Consider the following 13,280-nt stretch of genomic DNA (forward strand, 5'->3'; position numbering starts at 1 on the left):
TTACCGTTTACTGGGAAATACTTTTACAACCCAGTCTGTTCCAATCACCATCAATAGAATCACTCTGGGAAAATATTGTTTTAAAGGTGTGTTGTTTGTTTGAATATATATGGATGTGTTTGAGAATGGGTATCTGGTAATGTTCCAAATCCACGTAGAAAATGCCTTTTAGTTTACCATAAGGAAAATGTAAGTGAGATATTCACAACCAATGAATGTCTTACCTCTTAACACTGAAAGGGTTCAAGAAATCTGATAACCACCCACTAGGGATGTTGTCAGAAAGATTGTGGCTTGGAGTGGGAAGATGGGTCTGATGATCTCTAAGGGGTGTCAGAAGCCAGGGCAAGGGCTGGACGGGACATCATTGAGCTGAGCCAGAAAACGGCTAGACTAGAGGAGACCAGGGCCTAGGCCTAGTGTGATTGGGCCAGACCAATCTTCCAAGCCTCACACATTGGCAGTGTTTTAGTGGCCACAAGAGGGCAGAAATTATTTTCAGTGGCAGTCAGCCTGCTACAGCCCTAGACAGAATTTCCAAATGGACAACTGTTTTAGTCCATTTTGTGTTGCTTACAACAGAATACATGGAACTGAGTGATTTATAAAGAAAAACGAAATTTATTTCTTATAGTTTCTGAGGCTGGGAAGTTCAAAGTCCATCTGGTGGTGGGGACAGTGACCCAGAGGTCTCACATTGCAAGATGGTGGGAGCAGAGAGAGAGAGAAAGACAATCTCCTCCTCTTTTAAAGCCTTCAGAACCATGGCCCTGACCATCATTTTTAATCCATTCACTACTGCAGTCCTGCAATCTTATCACCTCTTCAAGTCTCCACCTTTCAATTACCATAATAGGATTTCCTACCCTCTTAACAGTCACAGTGGGGGCTAAGTTTCTACTACATAAAACTTGGGGGACACAGTTCAAGTTTCAGGGAGTTTTGGGGGTACGTAATTCAATCCACTACACCAGCCATCCCACAAGGCTGGCTGTGGGTTCTCAGTTTATGTATAAAATATCCATACATTCTGGTTAGTCCAGGGCAAGCATTCCTGGAAACTGGTGTGTTTACCAAATCAGTGTCATTGAGTCTCTGTGGATGGATCCAGCATGGCAGATGGGCAGTTCCCTTTCCTAACTTTGAAATCCCCTAGGATTGTGATATGCCTTAGCCATGGATTCTTCTAGCCACCAGTCCTACAATTATTGTTCAGCCCTGTCAGCCTATGAAAATATATTTTCTACTAATGTGCTATGTGGGATTGTTTATATTGTATATGTGTGTATATATATTTTTTGAATAATATTTCAGAAATGGTGTTATAACAGACCAGGTATTACAGAGGCTGCTGCTTCTTATTTAAAGCTCTTAGCACATCCCTGTCTTACTGTGTCTTCTAGACCTTCATACCCCAAGGCTCAAACAGTAAACAGATATTCTTTGTGCTAATATTAAAGTGCTGAGGTTACATTGGTGCAGAAAAAGTCTCTGCCCTCCTGGAGCTTATCCTCTAGTGGAAAAGACAGGCATTAAATTATAATAAATACTGTAATAGAAGTGTACAGAGCGTTGCTGGCTGTAAAGTTAAAAGAAGAACGTAATAGGAGAATTTGTCAAAGAGACAAAAAGCTCAGAAACTGATTAGGAACAGCCTTTCTGAGGAAGTGATCTTCAAGCTGATACATGAAAAATGTGTGGGAAGTGCTAGGCAGATGGGGTAGAGGAGGGGGTTATGTGGAACGAAGGCATGTATGAGGCTCAGAGGTATCCTGTTAAGGATTTAGGACTTTAAGGTCAGTGAGACAGCATTGAAGCATTCTAAGTAGGAAAGTGACTTAAGTATGTTTTTTTAAAAGCATTCACTGGCATCAAACTGAGGAACGACAGCATGGAAACCAGTCAGAGGGCTGCTGCAACTGTCTGATGAGAGAGGGTGGTAGCCAAGATGAGGTTAATGGAGAGACAAGGACAGATTTAAGAGATAGTTAGTAGAAAGAATCAAAGAATGGGTGAGACTGGCTGTGGGCTAATACTTCCTAACCATTTTTTTCACTCTTTTTAAAGCATCCTTTGCCTAAGTTTTCTCTGATTAAAGTAATTGCCACCGAGTTACAAATGAGCACATAGAGCTGAAATATTCAGATTAGGTTATTGGTGCTCATGTCAGGGGTCCCCAAGACCACCCTCAGGCTCCATTTACTAGAAGGACTCACATGAGTCAGAAAAACTGTTATACTCATGGTGCGGTTTATTACAGCAAAAGGATACAGAGTAAAATCAGCAAAGGGAAAAGGCACGTGGGGCGAAGTCCAGGGAGAAACAGGCCGAAGCTTCCAGGTGTCCTTTCCCAGTGGAGTCACATGGGTATGCTTAATTCTCCCTATAACAGCATGTCACCACACATGCAAAGTGTTGTCAACAGGGAAACTCACCCAAGCCTTGATGTCCAGAGTTTTTATTGAGGCTCAGTCTTGTAGACTCAGGGTACCCACATAACTGACTTCAGCTACTCAGACTCCAGCTGCCAAGAACAAAAGCAGGTATTCACCATAAATCACATTATTAACATAAATTCTCTGATCCGACTGATACTCTGTGGCCCAGGGCTGGTCCAGAGGAGACAGGCCTTTCCTGGAAATGTGCAGCATTGGAGCAGCCCAGGCCTGCTGGGTTAACCCTTCCCCACACAGTGTTATAGCAAAGGCACCCAGTGGTGTTGGGGGAGGATGGCACCCGAGTGGGTGGGTTTCATGTTGCACGCTTTCTGCATGTGGCTGCCTCTTCCCCAGCAGCTCAGGGTTACAGAATCCAGAAAAGCGCACTTTCAGTAGATAGTGTAAGGTATTGGGGACCCCATGCCATTCCTGGTTTATGCAGGTGCTTCTTGCACCTCAGAGTCTCAGTGACAAGGTGTGGATAAGCCCAGCACATACTGGAAGCCTCACTCAGCAGAACTGGAAGGGAACATGGACTCTCCCACATTTCAATCAATACAGTAATTTCCATACCAGGTCTTAATGTAATTTTATCTATGATCTGGCATAATTTCTTCTAAATTCTCTCAGTGGCAACTGTCTGTTAAAATATGATCTTCCGGGCCGGCCCGGTGGTGCACTGCTACAGTGCGCCGCTTGGGAAGTGCGGCAGGTGCTCCCGCCGAGGGTTCGGATCCCACATACAGACTGGCCGCTCACTGGCTGAGCGAGGCGTGGGAGCAACACCGAGGGTTGCGATACCGTTGCCGGTCCCGGTCCGGTACGGGCGCGACACTGAGGGTTGCGATCCGTTGCCGGTCACGAAAAAAGACAAAAAGGAAAAAACAAACAAAAAAAAAAAATATGATCTTCCATTTTACACAGCAATCAGATGGTTATGCTGTTTAGACTCTTAAGATATTTTCCCAGAAAACTTGGGGAACTTGAGAGGTGTTTGTTTTTAAAAGCACAAAAATATTTGAGGTGCGTTGCTGAAAGAGCATTTGCACTGTGCATGTGCTTAGAAATAGAATGTGAGAATAAGATAATGTGCTTTTGCCAAGACCTCCATGGGCGACGTTGTCAGAACAAAAGGAGCACTACTGTTTAAAATAACCAGAAAGGAACAAATCAGCCAAACTGGCAGTGAAAGGATCGTTTAGCTAGATTAAAGATCAGTAGATTACAGATGACAAGCAAAGAGAAAAAATATTATACTTCTACGTATTGATAGTAAGATGCTCCCTGAGTAGAAAAATCCTCAGTATACATGTTCTTGAAGAGGTCACTGCTTTTCAAAGGAAGGGGTAAGATTATTTGAAATTTTACAGTTAGAAAGCATCACAAAATGGGTTAGCATGAGGGATTTAATAAATGCCCATTGGGAGAGACTTCTAGTTTATTTACCTCCCTCCTACAGCATAGTGTTGTACTAACTATTCAAGTATTATTGCAGATATTAAAACAAAAATAGAAAACCTTGGTACTTTAAGTGGAAGTAGAAATCTGAATTTTTAATTATTATTTTGTGTCTATCACATAGAGTAACTTGGATAATCATGCTAAATGTTGAAAGCAAGTGACTGAATATTTATAATGATGGTGGCAAATTTCTATTAAATTAATTTGAATTACTAGTTAAGAAAACTTTATTTTCTTCACAGTCTGGATTTCATTTCTGGAGTATATTTTTTTCAGATTCAATTAGTACTTATGTTATAAAATTTAGTGGGAAACTAGCTGTTTTATATAACAATATTAATTGAAACAGTTGTGGAATTATTTGAAAGCAAATCCTCATTTTTTAGTATGATCACAGATAATTAGGGGATGAGGTTACTACGTTATAAGTACAGTAATAATAACAGCTAATATTTATACAGCATTTATGTGCCAGGCACTGTTCTAGGTGCCTTACATATATTATGTAATCCTCATAACAGTGTTTTGAGTAGGTTTCATTATTATTATCCCTACTTTACAGATGAAGAAATTGAGGCACAGAGCCATTAAATGAATTGCCTGAGGTCACATAGCCAGTAAGTGGTTTCAGAGCCACACAAATGGAACCACACAAATGGGCTATGTGATACAGCCCCTCACAGATTACAGATTAATCAGGAAATTGGGATTCCTCCATGTGTGATACATAGCTTAGCCAATCGGAAATAAGTGGAAATAAAGAGGGAAAAAAATGGTGAACTTAGTCCAAATGTTAAAGAAAAAGAAATTTAAGAGCAGCAGTTTTTTTTTTTAGTGGTTTGCCCTTTGTCCTAACTAGAGTATAGTAGATGTACTAGAGCAGTCACAATGGGCCAGGGCCACTGCCATTGCCAAGAATTTTTCAGCACAAGAATTTACCTGACACTGGTATTAAGGTTAATGAGAAAAAAATGGAACTAGAACCATTGTCTGCCCCATTGTGATCCATTCATAAAATGTCACACTAGTAATAACTTCGTTTACGTAGATTGTTTCAAATAGTATCGAATTTAAAATTGTAATTTCTATAGTGGTATCTTGTAGTGGTACCCTGCTCTAAAACATCACTCGTCTCTGATTTTATTCCCTTTGATCAGAAAATGTTTGAACCCTTGCTGAAATGCATTAGTATTAACAGCTCCTCTTCTGTCTCACCTTACTCTAGTCTCTTATTGCATTTCCTCAGATCTACGGGTTTTTTTCATGGTTGTTTCCTCAATTCAGTCGCAAGTCCCAGGAGGGAAGAGACCCAGCTTATACATCTTTTCTGTCACCTAGCACAGATTGGACACATAGTGCTTGCTGCTTCATGAATTAATTATAACATACTTTACTAGTTTTGAAAAATAAGACTGCAGCAAACCTGGCTTACTCTTTCTGTGATTATAGAGGGTCTTGGCATGATGTAATTCTGAATTGCACATCTTAGTTATGATTGTACAGCCCTTTAGATCTACAGGGTATAAGATACCGAGGTACCTTGAAGATGGAAATCATTGTATGGTTTATATCCAAAGTATCTAGCACAGCACGCAGGAGCACTCCATAAATGTATTTATATAAATGCACAAATGAGGGTTGAGTGCTGCTTCTTAGGCCTAAGCTAAGATGCTGATTTTTTGTTTTAATCTCTAATGGATATTTGGTTTCTTGTATTAACCTTGATTTTCCTTTAAAGTTGGAGGTGTTTAAGGAGGCCTCCCACCTAAAGTTTTTTAAGTCAAAGTTCTATCATACGTGTGTTTTCATTTTTTTAGTCATTGATTTTTAACCATCCCAATTATGATTACCCTGAAAATATTTGACTATAAATGATTTAAATATTTGTTAATGCTCAATAACACTTACATAACAGTCTCAATAATCTCTCTGTGGCATTTCTTATGTGCTTATTTCATGTCTCAAAGTGCTTGAATATAGAATAGAAAATAAGCAGCTTTTTACACTGGCACATCAGGAAGTAGTACCCAACCAAGGAGTTTTTTCTACTTCCTTTACCCATCACTCATCTTTGCATATTTACTTCTAATATATTTCTCGTATCCTCTTTTACTACTACAGCCAGGTAGATCATTTCTGATATTAGAATTTACAAAAGATTAAAATCTAGAATTTTTAAATTAGTTCAAAAATGTTTAAAATGTGTTCTCCTCCAGGGAAAAGGCTACCATGGTTGTCCCTGAAGAAAGGGAAGGCAGAGATGAAACAAACCTAGACTTAGTAAGAGGCACAGTGTCTACAAACGTTTCTGCTGACACTCGCAAAGCCGGTGAGTATTTCCCTTTGCCAAGCACCCCTGTTGCCTGTAAACAAGCCTTTGAGGTTCCAAAATTACTCTGCAAAGGCTTGGTTTTTCTCAACAAACTCTTAAAAATGGAGATCAGGCCAGGGAGAGGATGTCTGCTCCCATACTCCAACCTCATGCCTGCCATTTACTAATCAAGTGTCCTCCCCAGAGCTAAGGCACCACATCATCTATAAGAAAAGTGGATTGAGTTCTAGGCACACCAGCTTAGAATGAGTTATGTTCCAGCATTGCTTTTAAATTTGGCTGGTTGAGACTCAGGATATACTTTCGCAAAGTAACTTTGGTAAATGGTGATTAGGTTTTTATCTCAACCCAAAGAAGCCAACTTAACTCATAGAGTAGCTGAAGAAAATTTCTCCTTCCTTCCTCTGCCACTCTTCTTACGTGTATACGCAGGCAGGAGTGGCTAGGGGTACATATATTCCCACTCTCTTTCTGTAGTCATTTGTGACTTCTTGGTACCTCTCCGGATCTTGTGACTGTCTGGTATTCTCATTGCTGTGCAGTGTCCGAACTGTTACATGCAACCAAGACTTGCTGAATTCCAAATGCACCTTGATCCAGAAATAATCATTTTCCCACTCCCAAATTCCCACTTTCCTATGCAGCAGCTGTCAGCTAAGCAGCATGAGAAAAGCAGTATGATTGAGTTGATTACTCTTTGCTGATGTCAAGTACAGTTAGAGTGGTGGATCTCAGAATTTAGTAGACCTACGAATACCCTCAGATGTTTGTTAAAAGTGTAGGTTCACAGGCCTCAATCCATAGAAATGCCGACTCAGAGGCACTGAAATGGGGTCTGCATCTCAGGGGCTTCTGATGGAAGTGGTCCTTGGACCAAACTATAAGAAATACTGCCTCAGAGCATCTGTGTCTTGTTTGAAGATTCGTTTTTCAGCTAGGTTGGTGACACTTCGTGAAGAACTGCAGAATGTAAAGCAGTATGGAAGAAGATAGATTTGAGGTTGTAGGTGCAGAAAGCTGTTCATAGAGGTCTGTTCTGTCAATTTCAGTCCTCTAAGCTTTTGTATTAGTTTCCTATTGCTGAGCAAACTTAGTGGCTTGAAACAGCACACATTTATCACCTTATAGTTCTGCAGGTCAGAAGTCCCAAGGAGTTTCAGAGGGCTAAAAGCAAGGTGTCAGCATGGCCGCATTTCTTCTGGAGACTCTAGGGGAGATCCCTTCCCCAGCTTTTTCCAGCCTCTAGAGGCTGCCTGCATTCCTTAGCTCCTGGCCCCTTCCTCCACCTTCAAAGCCAATAGCATAGCATCTTCTCTATTCTCTGGCCCTCCTGCCTTCCTTTTTCACCTCTAAGGACCCTTGAGCCTACCAAAATAATCGAGGATAATTTCCCAATCTCCAAGTCCTTAACTTAATCACATTTGCAAAGTCCTTCTTACCATGTCAGATAACATATTTACAGGTTCTAGGGATTAGGACATGGGCATCTTTGGGAGAGGTAGGCATTATTCTGCCTTCAATAGCCCTTGATACTTAGAAGTATAGTTCTTAAACCAGCAGCATTAGTATCACCTGAGGTTTTGTTAGAAATGTGAAGTCTTAGACCCCTTAGAACCCAGACCAACTGAATACAAAATCTGTTTTGTAACACTATCCCAGTTGATTCACGTGCACACTGAGTGTGAGAAGCTGTGTTCTAAGGTATTCTTGTTTTCACAGCTCCTTCCCTTTCCCATCTCTGGACTCACTGATACAAGTGCCACAGCTCCCAAGGCAATTTGCTCAGTGAGCATTTTTAAGCATCTACAATCCTAGGAATTAGGAATACAGTGTCCAGCAAACTGTGGCCAGTGCAACCACAAGGGACAATAAAGGTGACTGTGGAGGAAAGACCATAGCGAGCGTGTTTGTATTTCTGAGTCACTGTAAGTAAGGAAGTGCCAATAGATTCCACCTTTCCTATTAGCTCTATTTAGTTTAAGGGAAATTACCTCTTTCTCTATAAATGTCTTTTGGGAAATATAGAAAAATGTGGAATAATACCTGTAATATTATGTAACCATCCATCAGAGATTAATAACAGAAATATGGATTTTAAACTTTATTATATACCCTGTTTGAGAGGTCTTCCCCAGTGACATTATTAAAAATGCTACTTTTTCCTTCTAGGTGGCCAGGAACAGAATGGTACGCAGCAAAGCATAGTTGTGGATATGCGTGAATTTCGAAGTGAACTCCCGTCTCTGATTCATCGTCGGGGCATTGACATTGAACCGGTGACGTTAGAGGTTGGAGATTACATCCTGACTCCAGAAATGTGCGTGGAACGCAAGAGTATCAGTGATTTGATCGGTTCTTTAAACAACGGCCGCCTCTACAGCCAGTGCATCGCCATGTCCCGCTATTACAAGCGACCTATGCTTCTGATCGAGTTTGACCCTAATAAGCCTTTCTCCCTCACTTCCAGAGGTGCCTTATATCAGGAGATCTCCAGCAATGACATTAGTTCCAAACTCACTCTCCTTACACTTCACTTCCCCAGACTCCGGATTCTCTGGTGCCCCTCCCCTCATGCAACTGCCGAGCTGTTTGAGGACCTGAAACAAAATAAGCCACAACCTGATGTGGCAACAGCACTGGCCGTTACAGCAGATTCGGAAACCCTGCCCGAGTCAGAAAAGTATAATCCTGGTCCCCAAGACTTCTTGTTAAAAATGCCAGGGGTAAATGCCAAAAACTGTCGCTCCTTGATGAGCCACGTTAAGAACATCGCAGAATTAGCAACTCTGTCCCAAGACAAGCTCACAGGTATTCTGGGGAATGCTGCAAATGCTAAGCACCTATATGACTTCATTCACGCCTCTTATGCAGAAGTTGTCTCTAAGGGAAAAGTGAAAAAATGAGCAGTGGTGGCTGTTTTCTGATCCCATGACTGTGCTTTTCAGTTGCACTTTGCCAGCCATCGTAGGGCATTATTAATCATTAGCTCGGTACTTCATTCTCTTCTACTGCTTTTAATGATTGTGCATTCTGTTTCAAGGTCACTGGACCAGAAGCCAAGGTTCCTCTCTGAACTCTGCATTTAAGCATCGTGTTAACTTCCCCACATCTGCTCTCCCCCTCCCTGCACTGTCCATGCCAGACTTGGTATATTCAATTTTTAAATGAGGTGTGTCGGGATCAGGTAAAGTTTCTACAAGTGTTAATTATGGAAGGCCATTTTTGAAACAAGCAGAAATCTGTGTTTGCTTCACAAACTGAAAAAATACACAGTCATGCTCCTACCCTCTGTCTACACAGAGGCACTCTGGAACACTGAGAAGGGACATCTCTTTGCCATTCCTGACCTGTTCTCTCTCACATATTTTCTTCAACCCCAAGCTTCTGCCACCTGTCTGCGTCTAAGGAAAATTCACGGGGCTTTCCTTCTACTAATTTGAGACAGCCATCTCTCAAGCTGGCTGACTAGTCTTATCACCTGAATGTATGTAGTGTGTACTATAACTTGACTGTTCAAAACTAGTATTTTTAAGACATAAAATGAATTTGATGGTGTGGGTGAAAGAGCCCTTGGAATTCTGTTTTTACACATATTCAACCTCCTAAAATCAGAAATCTCTAAGCCCAATAGCTAGTTATAGAGTCTTTTAAGACGTCTCTTCCCAGCTCTCCTCACATATCCTAAGACGTCAGCACCATTTCCCCTAGAAGTGCAACACCAGCTCATCCTGTCTTTGGTTCTCCATTCCTCATGTTCCTGTGCCAGAGGGCCCTACCTGCTGTGTGTGAGGACTCAAACACAAGCAGATGAGTGGCCCACAAAGCTTTTAAGATTTGGCTTTTCTTCCTTGAGTTGAGATGAAAGGATTGTAGATAAGTGGAAGATCAATGCATAGAATATATTAAAATTCAGAAGAAATATATTTATTTAAAAACCCATAAAGTAATCCCATTCTAAACCTCCATCTGATTGATTTAGGTTGGCTTTTTACTGAAGTGTACATACAGGATGTTCATAGCATCTTTGTTCAGTTTTTAAACTTTTATATTTAAACATTATTAACTTAGCTATGATTTACATATTTCGTAATGAGTAGTACATTTTCTACCTCAAGAGCTAATATAGACATCAATTTTGCTAGCCATATCACATAGTTTAGCATTTCATCAATGTCAGCTATTTTTTTGTTTATTACACTGAAGAGACAGTGGACCACATGACACAAAATTGTCTTCAACTTTAACAAAAGTGCTTTTAACTATCCTTTCCAAACTGAACCTCTCATATTGGCATCTTGATTTATTGGTACTTAACAGTATAGATGGATTTAGAGTACTGTAAGAATGAATTGAGGGGTGTCAAGAACCAGATTGGTGTCCATGGACCTCTGTGAGGCGATGTGGAGAGCCCAGAAGAGGACAGAAACACACATGAATTTAAGGCAGAATGAAGATTTGGGCTATTTTTGTCCCAGGGTTAAAAATATGCCCTCTACAATAGAAAACAAAAATATTGAATGATTGCATTAATGTTAACATTCACTTTTGTATTTATTGTTTTATTGAAGTTTAATCATAGTTTGAAGTATGTTAAAATAATATATCACTTCAAATGGTAATGGTTATTATGTTTCTTCACTCTATTCTAGCACTTCTGTTTGTGGTATGTAATCTCTATTTTTTCTTGTATAATTCCACCTGCCTTTTATTGTTTTCATTACATAAGAGGAAAAGCTTAACATAGCACATTCTGTGATTGGGGTTTTAATCCAAGTTAAATTTTCAAAAATAAGCTCTTCTTAAAGCTACCATTTTAAACAGTTCTTGTTGTCTAGTAAATAACAGTCTTAATTGTATTTAGTGCCAGTGTTCTTTGGCTCTCAAAATCTATTTGCTGTTGTACCTACAGAACTCAAGTGCACTGTCTCATGTATTTTAATTATGATCGATAATTTCTGATGAACTCTAAAATGGTCATTATAGATGAAAGACTCTCACTGCCACTTCTTCCAACTAAATAAATATATTTTAATGAATTTCCAGTTGTAGAAAGTTTCAGTACATCCATCAAAAGTATTTACTTTTCTCAAATTTTTTTTACAAAGTTTTACAATCTAAGGATTTTTGTTAAAGGAACTAGAGATGCATGCAGTTGCAAAATTAATGCATTACTTTGTTTTCTAGCATCATTTTGTTAACACTGCCTTTTTCTTTCAAAACACTGAATATCCAGTTTACTTATGAACTCATACTTAGCTTTTTTAAAACCTTTTTAAAAAGTTAGATCAGCATTGTTGCTCTATTTTACAAGGTTTTTGCATAAAAATTTCAACATGTGAAATACTGTGAGATCATTTTCAGTTTTGTTGGTTTAAATCATAGTGCCTCTCTTGATATTTCCTTCAAATTATACAAGAAGAAATCATTTTTAATACTAGCCATAAATATTGTTCTTTTGGCAATAAGTTACTGTTTCTTCAGTCTGAGACTGACTGAGTAAGCTGTATGTCTGCAATGTTTGTGTGCACACAGCATGCAGTTTCCCAGCTCATGAGGGACTGAAAATAATTGTCTCATTCATCAATCCATTAGGACATGAAGGGTTAAGTCTAGATTTGGTCATGTTGAGATAACAGAGTATAGAATTAATATAATGGCCTTCAGCAGTCCTAGAGCAAATCTGAAGCAGTAGACGGGGAGGGAGACAGGCGTTACTGGTCTTTGCTTTTGTTTTTCAAGCATAATTTGATTTTCCTTTGGCTCACACAACTTCTTTAGGAGAATTATTTTCTCTTTTGTGTTGAGTTTAACCTAGAGATGTCCCCTTAACTAACATTTTAGGAAAACTCTTTTCTCAGTCCTGAATATATGAAAATTTAGCCAGGCTTTGACATGGATTGTCATTTTTTATTATGTTGCTTTCTATTTTAATTTACAGCTATTTCTTGTCCTATTCTGAACTTCAGCACTGAATTAACCATCTTTACCAGCAGTTTTTCAGTGGCCTCCACCACTGTGCTGTTGTTTTTTAATGTAAGAGTATGGAGACAAAATTTGATGGGAGTGAGACATAACTGATTTATATCAATCTGTAACAGAGGTGTGTGTTTAATAAAACGTATATTTATTCAGTATTTTCCTCAGCAAAGTAAAAAAACAATGTATAGTGAAAAGGTATATATTACCAGCAGTGTGTTGGTAAATATCATGTGAAATTCAGAGAATGTTTAATTGTTTTCTTTTTTGTTATGCAGAATAAATGATTAAAGCTGAAGTGCTCTTTGAGCCACTGCTTTGCTGTTTGGCTCGCATGGTAAACCTCTTTCTAAGTCTCCTGTGTATTTTTCTTTTTGTTATTTTCCCTTCCTGCTTTTCATTTTGTAGCATGTCTCCTTAAAGAGGAAAAACAAAAACTCTTCTCCTTCTGAAAATACTCATTTTTTGGTGCATGATGAGTATGTGGTAAGCACAGTGCCTGGGACCTCTCAACAGAGGTTAATTTCTTGCCACCCCTGCCTCATACATTTTTTTTCCTTTAATGTCAAAGTTGGAAGAAGTAAATTATCCTTTTGATGCACCTGGACTTTATTGTAATCTCTTAAATAAGTTTAATTATTCGTTTACTGATTGGCTCATTTCAATGATTTGATTATTTTTGCTTCTGCTACAAAATGTAGATCCATGAGAAGTGCAAGTAGGTTATTTCTCAAAATGTTTTAATGTCTGAATAAAGACATTGGCAGACTAATGAACCCTTTCTTAGCAGTAGTAATATAACACATTTATGGAGCATTTATACATTATCTCATTTAATTCTCATAACAAAGCCGTAAAAGTACTCTTATTTAATCCTGTTTTACAGCGATGAAACTGAAGCACAGAGAGGCCAAATAATTTGCCCAAGGTCACCCAGCAGTAAATGGTGGAACAATAATTTGAAACCCAAGCAGTCTGACTCCAGAACCCATAATGAAACATCCGGAATGGATGAAAAATCACATATATAATTACAAATATGTCATAGGAAAAGCAAATTGGTTTGTTTTCAT

At 39.2% G+C, this 13,280-nt stretch overlaps 1 protein-coding gene across 1 annotated transcript in view; it reads left to right on the forward strand.

Annotated features, from left to right (window-relative positions):
• ERCC4 (excision repair cross-complementation group 4) overlaps positions 1–12,549 on the forward strand; it is a 28,469-nt gene extending 15,920 nt beyond the window's left edge. Inside the window, exons 10-11 of the mRNA XM_008581853.1 lie at positions 6,116–6,228; positions 8,401–12,549. Of these exons, the coding sequence (XP_008580075.1) occupies positions 6,116–6,228; positions 8,401–9,134 (847 nt within the window). The 3' untranslated portion in view covers positions 9,135–12,549. The remainder of the gene's footprint in view (positions 1–6,115; positions 6,229–8,400) is intronic.
• The last annotated feature ends 731 nt before the right edge of the window (positions 12,550–13,280 follow it).

This window comes from Galeopterus variegatus, unplaced genomic scaffold, assembly GCF_000696425.1.
Source record: "Galeopterus variegatus unplaced genomic scaffold, G_variegatus-3.0.2 Scaffold2475, whole genome shotgun sequence".
Taxonomy (NCBI): domain Eukaryota; kingdom Metazoa; phylum Chordata; class Mammalia; order Dermoptera; family Cynocephalidae; genus Galeopterus; species Galeopterus variegatus.